Genomic DNA, 18710 nt, shown 5'->3' on the forward strand with positions numbered 1-18710 from the left:
TGAGATTTTTCAAAATGTTACAAAAGACTTGTACTCTCTTGTCTCTTTTTCCGAGTGGCTGTTTTGCGCGCTCCCTAAATAAAGAGCGCCATCTTGTGGGTTAACTGTAATTCAAATTATGTTGTATTTATTGTATACATGTACATGAATATTACAATAAAAGTATTGATGACTTGAACCCCACTGAAAAGCTTTGGTGGGTTTTGAAAAAGGCTTTTTTGTTGATTTTTATGTAACATCGGTTTATTGTGTCCATTGTCTAGACTTAGACTTGTCTAGTCTGTAGTTTGCCTCTTAATTTGTTGGGGTTTAGTAATTTGAACTACAACTGTATCTCGTTTGCCTGTTTAGAATATGATAAAATAGTATTTCCACTGAAGTGTATATGACATTTAAACAAAGTAATACAACAAACAACAACATATGTATATAAACAGGAGACACATGAGCTCATTAACTAAAATAGGTTTCTGAGCAGAGACACATTGTGCTACACTTTGAAAACCTCTGACTTAGATGACATGGAGCAGAGCAATTAGATGACACATGAATACTTTATTCCAGGAGAACAAAATTGCATAACTGGCACTGTATTATGTACATTGGGTATTCAGTATAAATACCCACAGTTTTGTTTTGTTTTGTTTTTTTAGAGCAACAAAGTCAGGCTTCTGCCTCCTAATTTTTCCTAAATCTCGGTCATCGACACGTACAAGATCGCAAGGCAATGAAAATGATCCAAATAAGTAAAATGTTCCAATATTAACTGCTGCTGACTGATTGAAGTAAAGGCTGCTCATGCTGTGGTTGCGGAGTAAAGTCAAAGGGTCTGCGGTTCTCGGTGTATCCATAGAGTTTCCTCAAGGCCACACGAGCTGCCTCCTCCTCTGCTGCAGCAAGTGTCTCGCCTGGACCCTGAGCTAGGAGCTTCTTATCACTGAATGGAGAAGAGATGTAATAAATAAAAACACAAACACAATTTTAACATAAACAAATCTGACATACCTGTACAAACCAACAAAATACAGCGGTAGTACGGTGCTGGCCCCAGCAGACCTGATGAGGCGAGGCTCTGGAAGAGGAACATTCCTCTTATTTAGTTCCTCCACCAGAAGTCCCATTGGATTAACCACTGTCCACATATCAAATATGTCTTTTCCTATCAGCTGGGAAACCAGGAAATCCTAAAAATGAAGGTACATTAGTGCATGAGCAGATATGTAATATATAATTTAGGGTTCTGAACTCAATATGCGACATATTAACTCGTACCCTGAGAAAATATCCTGTGCGCTCAGCTCCAGTGCTTTCATGAAGTGCTCCAATCACTGCCATGAACGTAGAACGAAGCACATCATCTGGGACAGGAAATGTTGAACTCATGGTTAAATCCTCAACGCCAAGATTTCTGGCTACATCGCTTACTAGGGCCACACTAGCCAGGTGCCCCACGATACTGTCTACCCCTTCAGTTGGCAGGCTGGGAAAACTGTCTCTGCACCAATCAGTGAGAAAGCTTTCCGTGAAGGCTTCCCCCTTTGCACTCAAATGAATGTTATCTTTGAGAGCAAGAGCTGCGACTGCCGAGTCCATGCCCAGCTCCTGTCTCCTTTTTTGTTCCGCCTCCAGGTAACAGGGATTAACAAAAGCGATTTTCAGTAGCTCCAGGGAAAAGTTCTCATGTAGGCGGGTGCTGAAAGCCTGGACCTCAGCATGATAATCCCAATTGGGCTTTTGAGATCTGAAAGAAATGCAGACATGAAGCTGATTAGAGTGTTGTATTTTTCCGAGCTATAGATAACGTGACAATCTAAACATAAAGACACACGACCTTAATACCACGGATTGGAAATTCACTTTAAATGCACTGCACTAAATTATTTCAATAGTGTCCCCCCACGCGTTTACAAAAATACTCGGTTGATTATAATACTTCCTTAATTTATTAATACAATGGGTAAGTTTAGCTAATGCTAATACTGAGTTGTTTCTGACCGGCTCGTTCAGCTATCATCACAGAAATCCATAGTTATGTGATATCCGTATCAACACCTTTCCAAAATTGTTAAACAACTTAAACAACAACCAAGAAATAAATTAAACACCAAACAATGTCATTATCCAAAATGCGAATGGCCCCCGAGACGATCTCTACCCAACACATTTTAGCATACGTTAGCCTCACCTTGGTTTGGGCGGTGGAGGTCCTTCAAGTTTTAGCTTTAGTGCCATTAAATGTGTGTAGGCTCTCATCCAACGCTTCATCCCACGGACCTGCGTGACCGTGACATTCCAACTGAAACGTTGGCTGCGCATTGCAACCGTCAAGGCGCCACTGAGGATAACCCCTGACGCCATGTTTGCTACTTTGACAAACCTGTGCGTCAGTCAAACCAGTCCGGTGGCAAACAAGTAACAACATCCGGCTGTCGTAGAGTTACTAATATGAACAAAAACACCAATAGTCATTCTGAGGAGCTACCTAACTGTTATATTCCAACGTAAATGTTGTCTGTGTATTCCTAACGTCAACGCACCACGTTTGAGGATAGATCCTGACGACATGTGGCTACTTTGCTATAGGTGTGCGTCCGTTAAACCAGTCTGGAAAGAAACAAGTAGCAATATCCGGTTGTCAAAGTGTTACCATAGTAACCAAAACACCAGTAGTCATCCCTAGAGCCGGCGTAACTGCTAAATTACAACTAAAACGTTCTCAGTGTATTCCAACCGCCAACGCACGGATCATGAAGGTAGGCCATGACGCCATGTTGCTACTTTGACAACCCTGCGCGTCAGTCAAACTAGTCCGGTGGCAAACAAGTAACAACATCCGGCTGTCGTAGAGTTACTAATATGAACACAAACACCAATAGTCATCCTGAGGAGCTGCGTAACTGTTATATTCCAACGTAAATGTTGTCTGTGTATTCCTAACGTCAACGCAGCACTTTTGAGGATAGATCCTGACGACATGTGGCTACTTTGCTATTAGGTGTGCGTCCGTTAAACCAGTCTGGAAAGAAACAAGTAGCAATATCCGGTTGTGAAAGCGTTACCATAGTAACCAAAACACCAGTAGTCATCCCTAGAGCCGACGTAACTGTTACATTACAACTAAAACGTTCTCAGTGTATTCCAAACGTCAACGCACGGATTATGACGGTAGGCCATGACGACATGTTGCTATGTGTGCGTCAATTAAACCGATCCGATGGGAAATATAACAACTTCCGGATGTTGTAGCGTTACCATAGAAACAAAATCGTCAACTAACATATTGAGCTATTGACTCATCGAGGAACAGCGGGTGAAGTCTCCCTTTTGGACCAGTACTATTAAAAAGAAACTTTTTTTTAACTTTTTAACCATGTCACTTGTTGTTGTCACTGAAACAACCAAAGAGAAAACAACAGTTGCTGAAGTGGAATGTGCAGATAGGCAAGAAACATCTGGAGTTACCACAGCACAGGATGGACATCAAGAAAAGAAAGAACATTCTGGACCACGGATGACCAAGACATTTTTACGGGACCACTGTAAGCAGAACAAACTCTATTCAACACCATGTCTGAATGACACCTTGTATCTGCATTACAAGGGTTTCACCACAATTGAAAATTTAGAAGAATACACAGGACTCAAATGTCTATGGCTGGAAAGCAATGGCCTGCAACAGATCGGAAACTTGGATGCACAAATTGATCTCCGTTGCTTGTTTCTTCAGCAGAACCTCATCCACAAGCTGGAAAACCTGGACGCTCTAAAAAGGTTAAGCACTCTGAATGTCTCCAACAACTACATACAAACCATAGAGAACCTCTCCTGCCTTCCTCAACTTGGCACTCTTCAGATGGCCCATAACAAACTTGCAGGAGTTGAGGACATCGAGCACTTGACTCAATGTCCATCCATCAGTGTGTTGGATCTGTCTCACAACTTACTACAAGATCCGGAGATTCTTCCTGTACTTGAAGCTATGCCGGAATTACGTGTACTCACCCTGATGGGCAATGAAGTTGTAAAAAAGATCCCCAACTACAGAAAGACTCTGATTATTCACCTCAAACAGCTTACCTTCCTTGATGACAGGCCTGTTTTCCCCAGAGACAGAGCCTGTGCAGAGGCATGGGCGCTTGGTGGGATTGAGGAGGAACGCAGAGAGAGGGAACAATGGAACACACGAGAAAGGAGGAAAATTCAGGAAGGCTTGGAGGCCTTGGCGGTGGTTCGACAGAAAGCCCAGGAGAGACGACGCTTGAAAGAGAAACTGGAGAGAGGTAAGTACTTTTTTTTTTTTTTACTCATATTTGCATTGTTTGAACTTCCTAAAGTGTAGAGCAGGGGTCTCAAACTCAATTTACCTGGGGGTCACTGGAGCTAGGGTCTTGGCGAGGCTGGGCCGCATCAGGTTTTCCAAAAAAAAAAAAACCGCATTTATTAAAAACAGAAAAATTAATAAACTTTGCTTTGGTTCCGATTTTCTACAAGAAAAGCTCTGATAAAACATTCCACTGTTCTCAAATATCTTACTTTTTATTTTTCTACACAAAATAAGATCAAGAATAAAGAAAATCAATCAATCAGTAATAAATAAATATAATAATAAAACGGCAAATAATTAAAAATTAAGAAACCACATATAGTTGGTGGGTAGACAAATTATTTTTTTTCAGATTAAAATGAACAAAGCATTATTAGAGCCCTGTAGACATGACAAAACACGACTATAGTCACATTTATACTCTTTTTATTTACAACATATTGCGCAACTGCAGGGTCTTGAGACACATGCTAACTCGCAAACTAGAGAGCTAGTGACCTAAACGGTAGCCTTCAAGTTATTTCAGTGGAAGCACCGATATCAGTTGTGGAGGTCATCGGTAAAAATGTTCACAAACCATATCAAATTATACTAAAATGCTAATCTTTAAAAGAGGAGGAAGAAGATGTGTCAACAGACACCTATTAAGAATAACATTACACTTTTAATAATGTGCTCTGTTTCAGGTGAGACTTGCTTCAAACCGGAAACTTTTCATCAGGAAGCAGTTCCTGGGAAAACCCAAGATTTTGTCCAGGATACCCTGAATGCCCAGGAGGAGTTTATACAAAATCAAACAAGACAGCAGCCCTGCTATGAAGATTTAGAAGCAGATACCCCAGATGATGTGGTGTATAGAGAAATATCAGAGGAAGATGATGGTAAACAGTCCGAAAAAGGTGAGGACTACATTCAAAGCAATGAAATAGCCATCAAGGCCACAAGAGCTTCCCTTGAAGCACTACACAATCCCGGGCCATTGGTGACCGAATTGGTGGATGCAGAGCAGCTGGAAACCATTCCTCTGACTCAGCCACTACTTGTTGATGATCTGCCTGATCTGAAGGATGTGGACTCTGAGGACAATGAACATATACCCTCTTTTGAACCAGTTTTCAAACCAAAAATAGAGGTAATCTCGGAGGTAGTTAGGAATGAGAGTATCAATTTGGCTCCAACAAAGTCATTGTTTTTGAGTGGCTCCAACAAGACAACTGACGTTCCTCAAGATTCAGCACTGATATATCCAGAAGATAAAGATGTTGTTGAAATAGATGCAAAATCCAAAACAATATCCTGTCCTCCATACTGCTTGATAGAGGAGCTGGAATAATGACATTTAAGTACTTAAGTTGTACCTCAATACATAATATTGTGCAGTAGTTCTGGTCACAGTTAAAGTGGCAGCGGCATATGAAACTGGAGAGTTGGTGGTTCAAAGCTTCCTCCACCCCAGTCACTGCTGTAGTGTCCTTGGTTAAGATACATCATCCACCTCACCTCCAGTTCTGCCAACACCGGTGTATAAATGTAATTTTTTTTCTTTTAGACCACTGTAGGTCAATATCAAATCATCAAATCAACTTTATTTGTATAGCACTTTTCCTGCAAAGACATGCAACACAAAGTGCTTCACAGAATTAAAAAAAATACCACAATTAAAAGGAAAAAACAAACAAAAGAAAGCCCCTCCTTCCCACCCTCCATACTAGACCCCCCCCCCCCCCCCCCCCCCCACACACACACAGTAGGGAGACATGGCATGGCACTGAGGAACAAGGAAACGCCACCTTTGGGGCCGTCCACACTGGGAGGAGCTGCAGGCCGTGCCATCGGAGGACCAGCACCCGGGCCCCCCCCCCCCCCGACTCCGACAGACGGGCGGACCGACCCCCACATTAAAAGGGAGGAACCCCCAGCTGGCCGGGTCGAAGGGACCCAAGGATGGCACCCCCTCAGCAGACCCGACACAGCCCCCAGTGTGGAGGACCCCCCCTGAGGAAACACTGGAGTTAAAAGCTGAAGACTAAGAGCAAAAAAATAGGACTAAAAGATAAAAACACAACACTGGAGTTAAAAGCTGAAGACTAAGAGCATAAAATAGGACTAACAAGATAAAAACAAAACACTGGAGGTAAAAGCTGAAGACCAAGAGCATAAAATAGGACTAAAGAGATAAAAAACACTGGAGTTAAAAGCTGAAGACTAAGAGCATAAAATAGGACTAAAAAGATAAAAACATAACACTGGAGTTAAAAGCTGAAGACTAAGAGCATAAAATAGGACTAAAAGATAAAAACATAAGTTTAAAAATATTAGTTAAAAGCCTGATTAAAAAGGTGTCTGATCTTAAAAATATCAATATATAATAGTGGCTAAATGCTGCCTCACCGTGGGTTTTTGTTCTGGGTTTTGGTATAGTTAAAAGGCCAGTGCCGGGGGGGGGGTGATATGGTAAAAGAATAAATACTAAGGGGCAAGGCCGTTAAGACATTTAAAAACCAGTAAGACAATCTTAAATATATGCTGATTAATAGTGCTGTCTTGTCTCCTACAATATCATAATGGTTCTTTGTAAAAATGACAATTTGGCTTTATTAAAATGATGGTACCGGTCATTGTGTCCCCAATTGATGCAGTACACAAACCCCCAAATCAAAGAAAGTTTCATCAACTTGTAGAACTTTATTACATTTCTTTGGTATTAATATAAATTACATTGCAGCAAATTGGGATTTCAGTACACACAGCAAGTATTTCAGTAAACGCAGCCAATTTGATGGTAACTCAAAAACAACTTCATTTGTGCCGGTTAATATTCCTCTCCTTCCTCCTCTTCATCACCCTCTATGGAGTCTACGCCAACCTCCTCGTAATCCTTCTCCAGAGCCGCCATATCCTCCCTGGCCTCTGAGAACTCGCCCTCTTCCATACCCTCACCGACGTACCAATGAACAAAGGCACGCTTCGCATACATGAGATCAAACTTGTGGTCCAGTCGGGCCCAGGCCTCTGCAATGGCGGTAGTATTACTGAGCATGCACACGGCCCTCTGGACCTTGGCCAGATCCCCACCAGGAACCACAGTGGGCGGTTGATAATTTATACCAACCTTAAACCCAGTGGGGCACCAGTCCACAAACTGGATGGTGCGTTTGGTTTTAATGGAAACGATAGCCGCATTGACATCTTTGGGCACGACGTCGCCGCGGTACAGAAGGCAGCACGCCATGTACTTGCCGTGACGAGGGTCGCATTTCACCATCTGATTGGCTGGCTCGAAACAGGCGTTGGTGATTTCGGCGACGGTTAATTGCTCGTGGTACGCCTTCTCGGCAGAGATGACTGGAGCGTACGTGGCGAGTGGGAAGTGGATACGAGGATATGGCACCAGATTGGTCTGGAATTCAGTCAGATCAACATTGAGGGCACCGTCGAAGCGAAGCGAAGCCGTAATTGACGACACAATCTGACTAATTAAACGGTTTAAGTTAGTATAAGTCGGACGCTCTATGTCGAGATTCCTGCGGCAGATATCATAGATGGCTTCATTATCGACCATGAAGGCACAGTCTGAGTGCTCTAAAGTGGTGTGTGTGGTCAGGATAGAGTTATAGGGTTCTACCACAGCAGTGGACACCTGCGGAGCTGGGTAGATCGAAAACTCTAGTTTAGACTTCTTGCCGTAGTCGACGGAGAGGCGCTCCATCAACAGGGAGGTGAAACCAGAACCGGTACCACCACCAAAGCTATGGAACACCAGGAAACCTTGAAGGCCAGTGCACTGGTCGGCCTGATAAAGAGGCAGAGTTTAAAATTAGATTACTAAAGGAGGACATTAAAGTTTTTTTTTTTTTTTTACCAGTTTACGGAGTCTGTCCAGCACCAGGTCAATGATCTCTTTGCCAATTGTGTAGTGCCCACGCGCGTAGTTGTTTGCGGCATCTTCTTTTCCAGTGATCAGCTGCTCAGGGTGGAATAGTTGTCGATAAGTTCCCGTCCGCACCTCATCTAAAAATGCAAAACATTAATATTCATTTTAAATGTACATGACTAAACTCATGTGAGGGCTATTACCAATGACCGTGGGTTCCAGGTCCACAAAAACCGCTCTCGGGACATGCTTCCCAGCTCCGGTCTCGCTGAAAAAAGTATTGAAGGAATCATCTCCTCCCCCGATTGTCTTATCACTAGGCATTTGTCCATCAGGCTGAATTCCATGTTCCAGACAGTAGAGCTCCCAACAGGCATTTCCTATCTGGACACCTGCCTGGCCGACGTGCACAGAGATACACTCACGCTGTGGGAGAAAAAAAAAACAACATTTGGCAACATTTTCACTTTATAGATTTGAATCAACAAGGAAATGTGGCAAACTATTTATAGATTTGAGTCAACTCAAAACAGACATGAAGTAAAGTCATGTGTTCCACATCAAGGAGGCTCTTTATGCATGACGAGTTAAAGACAGAGGACTGTCTGTTAATGTCCGCCTTAAGATAAAAAGTCCACATTCGTCAAATGGCGGCAGACATATTTGATGTCTACACTAAACTCAAAAGGGTTAGCATATACGAACAACAATCAAAGTCAATAGTGTTTTTTATTGTTCCTTGGCTAACAAAATGCATTGAGTCGCAAGTATATACAGAATATGTCAAGTAAAACACTTTTGAATAAATAAAACATCACGGGGTCATAATAAATCAATTTACCTCATTAAAAATGAGTCGTAATTGCCGCCATGAAACGGTATTTCAACCGCATGTATTTGCTTCAAATTAAATTTCAATTTCAATTTATCGTACTTACCATGATTCCTAAAACACAGCTTTTTCAGGGAAGAAAAGACCGAAGCAAGTCAGCACACGACTTTTAAGTTAGTCACGCTGAAAATGTCTGAAAATTTTCCAGCTGTGACCTTTTAAATATAGGAAGGCGGAAGTCAGCTCTCAAAGCTGATTGGTCGAATGTCACGTGATCACTCACTCTGATCCAAAGCGGTGTTTTATCATAACTCATATAGACAAATTATTATTTTTTTATATTACTGCTTTTTAGTTTGACAAAAACAAATATACCTTTGAATCATGTCATCATATCAAATTGTTATTAAAAAGATAATTTGTTAGCATTGAAAAGCATCCATTGTGTTACCTTCATCCATAAAAAAAGCCTTACATTGTTGTTTTAAGTGGTTGTAATAAACAACCAAGTTTTACTTTATAATCACAAATACTTTCTCCATAAATATGCAACTTAATTACACACATCCACATCAAAGCTCTATGTTCTTTGGTAAACCAAGCTGTACTTTATTCATGAATGAAAGAATGACACATATTTACAAGTCATGCTTATTAGCATTGAAGTTTATATTTAAAAACAAAATGACAGAAAACTAACAAGTAAACATGAGTAAAAAAAACAACAAAAACAACTGTACATGAATTAAATTAACTGAAGAAAAAAATGAGCCCCACGTGCAATAGTCTATGATTGTTCCTTTGATGGCTGAGTGCATCATCTATAATATATCACACACAGTGCACAGATATTATGTTTTGTTGGGATATTATTAAATACACATGCTTTAACGTCTCAACCACACCCAGGTGTTGACCAGCCAGAACGCTACGGTGACCGAGTATAGGATCATCTCCCGTTTCGCTCGTTCTTTACTCTCCTCTTCGAGAAGTTGGAGTCTTCGATTCAACTTGATGAGCTGCAAATGAAAGAATATGTTTTCTCAGTCACAGTTGTCGCCACAAAACACGGTAAAAACTATTCAAGCCGAAATCCGACCTGTCGTCGAAGTGTTGCCGCATCCACGACGGTCATGTCATCAGAGCCCCCGTCCAGAGAAGCTTCATATGTTGACAGTGCCATCCTTAAATGACAGAAAATCAATAACATTTATTAAATTTCATATAACTCGCATAAAATACTACATGCAAAGTCAAAGTATTAGTTTATACACTAACAACAAAATGTTTGGACATACTTCCTCATGCTATTGAATGACAAAGTGTGTCAGAACTTTTGGTTGGTAGTGTAGACTAAAGACTAAATTCCATCTCTTGGCCTCAGTAGATAGTTAGGTAGGTAGGCAAGTAGGTAGGAAAGAGTGAGTCAAAGAAAAGAGGAACAAAATTTGAGTGCTACTGGGTATTACCTGGATTCATTCAGGGGGTTGGAGCTTGAAGCTGACCCCCCTCGCAGTGATGGTTTTCTACAGGAGGTGAGGAAATACGGGTTTGGGAGAAGGGGGGAAAAATAAGAGGTAGAAGTCGCAAGTAGCATAATGCTATAAACATGCACAAACAAGAGGGATAGCGTTTGCTGCAAAGGCTCATTTAGCCGATACAAATATAGATATGCTTTCAAAAGTGGTGACTATTGTGAAGTTTTAGTTTTAATCTGTAAAAGAGATGAGATGGTGGTCATAGTAAGAATACAAATGTATTTTATTTGTTTAGTGAACTCTTATTTTAGTGTTAATGAACATATTAATATGGTTAGTATGAGTTATCCAAACTACAACTACTTACAATTAGCTCAATGATTAAGAGAATATTCTCAATAATTGTCCGTCCTAGAATATATTTAACTACAAAGTGAAACAGGGTAATTATTGGACCAATTCCGCATTTTGTTTTTTAAAAATAAGCCAGAGGTTCCAAAAGCATAGTGGGGTGGGATGTCAACTGATATTGGGATAAAAATAATTGGCTCATATTGGTATTGTTTTTTTTCAGATGATAATGAAATTAATGCATGGGTGATGTTTTGTAAATACATAAGGGAGTATGACATCTTCCTTAATACCTGTAATCTAATATCACAACTGTAATATCAACTTGTTGACAGGAGAATGTACTATTTTAGGTGCTGTTGCGACAAAATGTTTAAAATAAATATACCACTTTTTCTATAGCTTTCACTGCATATGGAGTTATTTGTCTGATTTTGCACAGTGCGGTGTTTATTTGTGACATCACAGCTTTCTTAAATCATTGATTCATTTGTGACATCAGCAAAACAACCGTTATGTGTTCATTTGTTACACAAGATGTGACCTGACAGTTTGAGGTTAGAGCTGCTACCAATATCGATATTGCTTTATATCAGTGCTAGACATTATCAGTATGTCTAATATATCGGTAAGTGAGACGATATCGAGCATCTCTACTTGGGGGACGGGGTGGCATGTCAAGGATGAGAATAGCAATTGTGTTAACTTCCAAAACAAAGAAGCATACAAAGTAGGCCCTTAAACAATTTTACTAACACAGAGGGCGATCTTGCAAAACTGTTGCATCAGAGTCAAAACAGAAAATGTCACCATTCCGCCCCTGCAGCATGAAAGGGTTTGATAGTAAATGACGGTGGTTGCATTGATTGAAAAGGTCAGCAGACTGAATTATATTATTTCTACCCATTTTCAAGTCGCAGAAGGGTCCATTTTCAATTGGTGAGAGGAATAAGAAGTCGACTAGTTTAATTTAACAATTAACAATACTATCACAGATTGTGGCTGTGGGGTGGCAAACATATTTAGGAACCTCTGACTTAGATCGGTAGACATAAAAAAAAAAATAGAATTTGTCCTCAAGTGTGCTTGATTGCTAGAAAAAAACGCCACCTGACTTCAAGCTTTTAACAAACTCTCTTCTCACGGCCGTATGAGAGATTGTGGCAATTAAGAGGTCACCTGCGAGGGTTTTCATCCAAGACCTCGAGGACCTGCTGGTAGGCCCGACGTGTAGTGGACTGGAGGAAAGATAAAACACCACTAGCGCTGTACAGGTTGTGTTCTTCTTCAGCCACAGTGGGAGGGGAGCGGGAGTGAAGAGTGACTTGCGGGGACGGTGTTGGACTGCTCGGATGCAAGCATTAAGAGCAGCCAATTTAGAAAAAAAAATGAAAGGGAATGGGACAGATGAAGAGAGAAGGGAACAAGGGAAGAAGGGACAGAAGTAAGGAGAAGGAACTATGCCCAAATTTGTAAACGTTGCAAATGAATAGTGCTTGATTGCTCGACAAGGCTAGAGAAGAATTTAGCCACATACAAAGCAAAAAAAAAGCAAAAACAGCCATGGGAACAAGACATAACCTAAAGGCCTGAACAAATTATTCACATCTTTAATATTGAACCTTTCACATGCCTCATTCAATGTAAACACAACAGTGTTTTGTTTTAGCAACTGCACCTCAAAGAGCCCATACAAATTTCCAACCACTAACATTAAGCAGAAGCTACAAGAAAAAGACACAAAAAAAGAAAATAGGTAATATATAATGTCAAAATTTGTGCATTTTTTCATATTAATTAGTAGCAATTAGTGACAGCATGCAAATACAGATGTTTACAAGCTGGGACTAAAGATAATCTCTCAATCAGAAAGCATAGAAATGAGCAGTAAAAAGATGAAGCATGCAGAGGATAAGAAGACTCAAGTACCAGTTCCTGCATGGCTGAACATATACTCACGAAGAATCGCTATGCATCAGTTGGCTGCTATGACGGACGGCTGCATTCTCACTCGCCGAGCGTTCTCGCCTCAATCGCCCTTGGGGCCGCAGCTATGTGAAATAACGACAACTGATTTATCCGTTGCAGAGATTAACAGGAAATAATGATCATTTTATTTGGGGATTTTCCACACTATAATGGAACAGCATTGATTACTTTATCGCTCACCACGGCTTCACTTTCTGGAGTTGCTCTTTGCTCCTCCTCCAAGAAGTCGAGAGGCCGCTCATTGAGCGTGAGTACTCTGGGAGGGGTCTTCAGGGACAAAGCTTCTAACGGTGTCGACTGGATTAAATCTAGGTCTCTCGGCCTTGGGAACTGGGTGTCAGCACTGTCTCCTGATATAAATTGAAAGCATGACAGAATACTGTAAGAGCAATTGTTAGAACTGTAAAAAAAACTCTTCATGAAGCTTCACTGCAAATTAAAACAGCTGTTACATTTACATTAGATTATACACTGACCTGAGATAAGAATTCTTTCCGGAACTTGCATTATTACACTTTGTGGAATCTGCTGTGGGCCAACAGTGGGGTCCTCCTGAGCTTGTGGAGCCACTCTGAGCATCTCAGGGATGCGCATCCTTTGGCTGATTCCCTCCGTGTACTCCAGGTCGTAGTGGATACGATTCATCTCTGCCATCTCGGCGATGGGGGACGGGAATGTTGCACCACTCATTTGGCTGCACAATAATAAGAAAACTACTACTTATCGTGCGGTATGGTTTGTGTTCACGTTTGTGTTTTTGTCAGCAGACCAGATAATGCTCTGAGTTGAGCATATGGCACTTTTTTTAACAGCTGAGATGTAACAAAATATAAATTGCACAAAGACAGCATTTGCAGCAAATGCATGAAGACGGCATTTCCGATGACTTCTGTACATTTTACTGTTATTTTTCGATGATTTCCCTGCAGCTTTCTGTCGGTGTTATGCATCACTTGGTGACATCATGTCCAGTATTTTCTACATTTGCCTCACTCAGAACTACAGCATGATGACCTCTTGAGAGCTGAGGCCCAGCCCCCGTGTTTGGTCCTGAAGGATGTTCACACTTCATCAAACCAGTTAGATACAACCAGACCAAAAATGACTAGTGTGAACACACCCTAAGAGCACATGGGTGACATTTAAGGGAAAAAAAAAACAATCACATGCTGAGTGATAACCCATGACTTTGTGTATCAGTGCAGTACACACGTACGTAAAATGCCACATTTTTCAATGTTCATGCAATAAAACGAATCCTAACTGATTGTAAAAGTACCAGATGGAGGGGTAGGATTTAATAAGCTTTGCTTCTTCCTACTCCTTTTGGACATGTGGAACTGTGAATTGATTATGTGATGCACTCGATTGTAATCTGATGCATGATCAAATGAAATAAAACCATTACCATTAATCTACATGGAATGGGTGTTTATTTATGGGTTATTTTTCATGGTTGTCAAGTAGCACCTCAAGTCATGCGTCTGAACATTAGCACAAGTCGCTGACATTAGCGGTCACCCTCAAACTTGTCCAAACCAGCATACAGGACTATTTGCAACAAACGCGATTAAACTGACGGTCTATGCTGTTGTGTAGTAAATATTTCGAGCATCTGACATTGAGAAAAAGACGCTACCCAACCATGTAGCATTAGCTTCCCTGAAAGAGTTAGAGCTTGTTCCTCACCTTGTGTTCTCTTTCTGAAGGTAGCCGCGTCAACGGAAATGTCTCTAATCAGATCTCCAGTGTCAAAATTAAATGCTTTAATTTCACCCCCCAAAATATGAGACAAATGAAGAAGAATTGTAAAAGGCGGGAGCTGCCAAACGTGTTATTGTCAGAGAGGAACCTCCTCTCATCCGCGTTTGTGCTCAGTAAGACAGGAAAGAACATATTTTCGCAGGAAGTGACGTCATGGAGACGACCGCTCAAATTAAAAGCAGTAACGTTTACAATTTACCGTCAAACATTTTACGTATAATTTTACGACATTTAATACACGTGCACAATAGTGCGAGATCACATTGCCTTTGGGATGTTCGTTGTTATAATACAATTAAAATAAAGTTTTATTCAAGCATACACTGCAATGTAGCGGTGCAATATTTGCCGAAGCAATAAAACAAGTATATTCACATAATGACATAAACTGCAGTGTCTCAAATTGACTTCAGATGACTACTATAGCTTATAAATTTGACTTTATTTGATTTAAAAACTGCATACAAAACCTACGGAACACGGCTAAAGTCATAATACCCAAACGTTACAAGAGTAAGCCCCTGTGCGACTGTGGGTGGTGCGTTCAGGCGCCGCCACTAAAACCTGTTGACATCAGACGTCGACCTTCATCTTCTCAAGTCGGGACCTCAGTACGGACGGACTTGTTAGCACCACCTTGAAAGAGTCATGTCAGAATGTTCTTCATTTGATGGACCTGGAAGCTTCACGGCGACTTTTTGATGATATATCCGCCTCATAACTGGTAGAAAATATGTTCACAGACTTTGTCATTTTGTGTGTGATTTTATTCGATGCCTCGCACCTCGGTTCATCATTGGAATTACGTCTTGGCATGTAAGTACACAGTTTTAAAACCTAATGCATTGTATACGTAATGTACATTATTACTAATTACTTAGTCATTTAGTTCCCTTTTAGTTGAACCCATGTCCACTAGGGGTCGCACTTTCCAGTACCCTTAAATAAAGAAATTAGCTTTTTAAATTGCAGGCTGTTGTATACATTTTTGCAGAATGCACGTTTATTTTGTTTCTTTTATTTATCTTTTATTTTATTTATTTGGTTTTCTTTTATTTTTCTATTTATTTATTTATTTTCTTTTATTTATTTATTTATTATTTTAATTTAAAACTCGTCTGCTGGGCTAAGCTAGAGTAAAGCAAAAATAAAGCAAAAATTGAATTGGAGACAGATGGACAAAATTAGGTGTATTTGACAACCATTGACTATATAATATTTATAGAGGGCATTTTAAAAAATTAAATTATGTGGGGTTCATGTTTTATTTGTATCTTATAAGGACATTGCACTTTGCAAAGATTTGTAATTATGTTGATGCTGAATTATGATGAATAATGATGAATGTGTAGGTTCACTCTTTTGCGAATGGTATCAACTAAAAGGCTTTTTATTTGATCTGTCTGTCTGCATTGCTGGTGCTTCATGTACACAGGTCTAATGTTTGCGCTGACCGGGAGATGTCTATTTTGGTGGCCCCTCAGCCTTGTGTTCAGGCTTTTACGCGCATGGTGAAGGTGTGGAGGCAGGGCTGCACAGGCCACAGATGGTGTATGGGTTTTGAGAGAAGGTGAGATCAACTCTACTTTCTCCACCGATGCATCATTTGTCATCCTTGTGGTAAAATGTAACCATTACTGAATGACATTTAACAGACCTTTCCCTCCATAGGACAACATACTACACAACGTACAGACAAATGTACAGGACAGATGTCCATACAGTTTTTAAGTGTTGCCCTGGCTGGACTCAAAGGGATGGAGAATCAGGCTGTCTGCACAGTGGGTATTAGGATTTTAATATCAGCCTGTTATGCATAGCGGGCAGATTTTGACATGTATTTTCCAGCCAGCTATAACTTCCCTACAGTCAAAGATTATTCATTATAGGTCATTCTTACAGGGGTATGCAGCGCCAATATGTGTTTTAATGGAGGTCAATGTGCAGAAAATGGAGATGACATCTGCCATTGTCCAGAAGGCTTCAAAGGGTCAAGATGCCAGTATGGTAAGTGTCTATCTAATGGTAATGGTTTACTTCAGGGGTCTCAAACTCAATTTACTTGGGGGCCACTGGAGCTCGGGTCTGGGTGAGACTGGGCCGCATCAGGTTTTCAAAAAAACAAAACAAAAAAACCCACATTTATTAAAAACAAAAATGTTTTAAAAACTTCGCTTTGGTTCCAATTTTCTACAATAAAAGCTCTGATAAAACATTCCACTGTTCTCAAATATCTTACTTTTTATTTTTCTACACAAAATAAGATGAAAAATAAATAAACAAATCAAGAATAAAGAAAATCAATCAATCAGTAATAAATAAATTAATATAATAATAATATTAAAACGGCAAATAATAAAAACTTAAGAAACCACATATAGTTGGTGGGTAGACAAATTATTTTTTTCAGATTAAAATGAACAAAGCATTATTAGACCCCTGTAGACATGACAAAACACGACTATAGTCACATTTATACTCTTTTTATTTACAACATATTGCGCAACTGCAGGGTCTTGAGACACATGCTAACTCGCACACGAGAGAGCTAGCGACCTAAACGGTAGCCTTCAAGTTATTTCCTTTCAACTTAAATAGCCAAAAACTAACCACTTCCACACGGATAGGGAGGATAACTATTAACAGTTATTTAACCTTTAACATGAACATTAATCAAACGTAATAATTTTTTCTGGGTACATGATACCATACAGCATCCATATCAAACTTGCGCGGGCCGCATTAACATTAAGCTTTCATATCAAGGCGGGGGGCTCAAATTAGTGTCCTGCGGGCCACATTTGGATGCGGGCCATTTCGGACCCATAGTTTACTTTATTTCGAACATGCACACAGAGTTCCAGTACTTTGAAGTACATTGCATGTTGCGTGTATTCACTTAAAAAGAATTAAAGAACCTGTGTGGTTCATCCACTAGTAGATGTTGGTCGTTATTTTGCCAGCATTGCTTAGTAGTGAGTATTTGAGCTTCTTAATAGGCCAACGTGTTGCTAAAGCTTCAGGACGTCTGCTTTGACTCTGCTTGTAGCTTTGATTACGAGGATGCTCTGTGGGGTCTCTTTGCAGTTAAATTGTGTAGAAGTTCTCTTTGGGAGCTGTGGCTCACTTTGAAAGTTCTGCTTTAACTGTTAAGCCTTTCTCATAGTAAAATGTGCAGTGGTTGCACTACGTACTATAATAATCTAGAGAACTTTTGGGGGCTATTTTGGGACTGTAACTCCAGATTCCTATTTGAGCCATTGAAAGGATTTTCCTGTGCATCGTATCTGTGCATTCACCATTAAAGTGTGTTCTTCCTGTTGTTCATTAATAATACAGGACTTATTGAGGGAGCGTGACCCAATACTACTTGTTTGGTACCTCCCACATACTGACAAACACACACATTGCGGATGTTTCTGAAGGTCTTGCCTTAAAAACTGACCATGTTCTTGCTACAACATGTCACAAGCACGTGTCGTTTGTTCGAGGCAGATGTCCGCCGTGTGTGGTTTGACCTCAATTATTTGCTTTTCACACCTTGGAGTGACAAATTGGATCAGAAAGAGACGGTTTCTTTTTCGCACTTCTTATGCTTGCAATCCAAGTCAGTGAAAAAGCGCTTCTTGGTTTTCTGTAACCATAACATATTTTTCTTCTCTCACTTCACGAGACAGATTTATGCTCCCGTCTGCAAAAGTCATCATAGAAGGAATGATTTTGCAATACTCTTTTTTTCAAGTGCGGTTGCAAGAAATACAGTAGTTATAACAGTAGTTATGAATAGAATAATGACATTTTGTAATAGAAATTTACATTCTACCGACCCTGTTGAGGACAAGCGGTATAGATAATGGATGTATGGATCAATGCAGAAAACATTTTGAAAGTCATAAATAATGATAATGGTTACTTTTACTTTCTTTGAGTACATGATTGCTGACAAAGACACGGTGCTGCAGCGAGATAAACACTGACACCACCAACCCAGGCAATATTTTGGTAAAAATATTCAACACAAACCAAAGAACACACTAAGCGGGACGTACGCTAACTGAGGTTAAATTGCGATTTGCAGTTGTTGTTTTTGGGCTGCAC

At 40.3% G+C, this 18710-nt stretch overlaps 5 protein-coding genes across 12 annotated transcripts in view; 2 read left to right on the forward strand and 3 right to left on the reverse strand.

The window, feature by feature from the left end:
- Positions 1–535: 535 nt before the first annotated feature.
- mrpl44 (mitochondrial ribosomal protein L44) lies at positions 536–3172 on the reverse strand. Its single transcript, XM_058079984.1, has 4 exons — positions 2186–3172; positions 1273–1741; positions 1006–1184; positions 536–937 (listed from the first exon to the last, which is right to left on the reverse strand). The coding sequence occupies exons 1-4, from the start codon at positions 2356–2358 to the stop codon at positions 763–765; spliced, it is 996 nt and encodes a 331-aa protein (XP_057935967.1). The 5' UTR covers positions 2359–3172; the 3' UTR covers positions 536–762.
- LOC131134567 (dynein axonemal assembly factor 1-like) lies at positions 2515–5898 on the forward strand. Its single transcript, XM_058079983.1, has 2 exons — positions 2515–4280; positions 5011–5898. Exons 1-2 carry the CDS (start codon positions 3371–3373, stop codon positions 5655–5657), a joined length of 1557 nt encoding a protein of 518 aa, XP_057935966.1. The 5' UTR covers positions 2515–3370; the 3' UTR covers positions 5658–5898.
- Positions 5899–6989: 1091 nt separating this feature from the next.
- Positions 6990–9301, reverse strand: LOC131134700 (tubulin alpha-1B chain-like). The gene is made up of 4 exons (XM_058080239.1): positions 9137–9301; positions 8402–8624; positions 8187–8335; positions 6990–8117 (listed from the first exon to the last, which is right to left on the reverse strand). The coding sequence occupies exons 1-4, from the start codon at positions 9137–9139 to the stop codon at positions 7137–7139; spliced, it is 1356 nt and encodes a 451-aa protein (XP_057936222.1). The 5' UTR covers positions 9140–9301; the 3' UTR covers positions 6990–7136.
- Positions 9302–9623: 322 nt separating this feature from the next.
- mffa (mitochondrial fission factor a) lies at positions 9624–14736 on the reverse strand. Of its 6 annotated transcripts, none has more exons than XM_058080242.1 (8): positions 14538–14736; positions 13325–13542; positions 13029–13198; positions 12819–12910; positions 12039–12203; positions 10500–10556; positions 10130–10214; positions 9624–10049 (listed from the first exon to the last, which is right to left on the reverse strand). In XM_058080242.1, exons 2-8 carry the CDS (start codon positions 13536–13538, stop codon positions 9918–9920), a joined length of 915 nt encoding a protein of 304 aa, XP_057936225.1. In that variant the 5' UTR covers positions 13539–13542; positions 14538–14736; the 3' UTR covers positions 9624–9917. The 6 variants fall into 6 exon arrangements, with proteins under 6 accessions (XP_057936225.1, XP_057936224.1, XP_057936227.1 ...); XM_058080241.1 differs by having other exon boundaries at positions 13017–13198; XM_058080244.1 differs by lacking the exon at positions 12039–12203.
- A 437-nt stretch (positions 14737–15173) lies between these two features.
- The window catches only part of megf6 (multiple EGF like domains 6), a 54252-nt gene continuing 50715 nt past the window's right edge, over positions 15174–18710 (forward strand). For all 3 annotated transcript variants that reach the window (XM_058079847.1, XM_058079849.1, XM_058079848.1), the window contains exons 1-4: positions 15174–15428; positions 16048–16182; positions 16284–16393; positions 16515–16619. In XM_058079847.1, the coding sequence (XP_057935830.1) occupies positions 15346–15428; positions 16048–16182; positions 16284–16393; positions 16515–16619 (433 nt within the window). In that variant the 5' untranslated portion in view covers positions 15174–15345. The remainder of the gene's footprint in view (positions 15429–16047; positions 16183–16283; positions 16394–16514; positions 16620–18710) is intronic.

This window comes from Doryrhamphus excisus, chromosome 8 (assembly GCF_030265055.1).
Source record: "Doryrhamphus excisus isolate RoL2022-K1 chromosome 8, RoL_Dexc_1.0, whole genome shotgun sequence".
Lineage (NCBI taxonomy): Eukaryota > Metazoa > Chordata > Actinopteri > Syngnathiformes > Syngnathidae > Doryrhamphus > Doryrhamphus excisus.

Coding starts and splice junctions, on each gene's coding strand:
- LOC131134700 (XM_058080239.1), bottom strand. Junction 8,336..8,401: donor CCTGGAACCCACGGTCATTG/GTAATAGCCCTC, acceptor TTGCATTTTTAG/ATGAGGTGCGGACGGGAACT. Junction 8,118..8,186: donor TGGACAGACTCCGTAAACTG/GTAAAAAAAAAA, acceptor CCTCTTTATCAG/GCCGACCAGTGCACTGGCCT.
- mffa (XM_058080241.1), bottom strand. CDS start 13,538: ATGAGTGGTGCAACATTCCCGTCCCCCATCGCCGAGATGGCAGAGATG. Junction 13,199..13,324: donor GGAAAGAATTCTTATCTCAG/GTCAGTGTATAA, acceptor AATTTATATCAG/GAGACAGTGCTGACACCCAG. Junction 10,215..10,499: donor AACCCCCTGAATGAATCCAG/GTAATACCCAGT, acceptor CTGTCATTTAAG/GATGGCACTGTCAACATATG.
- mrpl44 (XM_058079984.1), bottom strand. CDS start 2,358: ATGGCGTCAGGGGTTATCCTCAGTGGCGCCTTGACGGTTGCAATGCGC. Junction 1,742..2,185: donor CCTCCACCGCCCAAACCAAG/GTGAGGCTAACG, acceptor CATTTCTTTCAG/ATCTCAAAAGCCCAATTGGG. Junction 938..1,005: donor TATTTTGTTGGTTTGTACAG/GTATGTCAGATT, acceptor TTCTCCATTCAG/TGATAAGAAGCTCCTAGCTC.
- LOC131134567 (XM_058079983.1), top strand. CDS start 3,371: ATGTCACTTGTTGTTGTCACTGAAACAACCAAAGAGAAAACAACAGTT. Junction 4,281..5,010: donor GAAAGAGAAACTGGAGAGAG/GTAAGTACTTTT, acceptor GCTCTGTTTCAG/GTGAGACTTGCTTCAAACCG.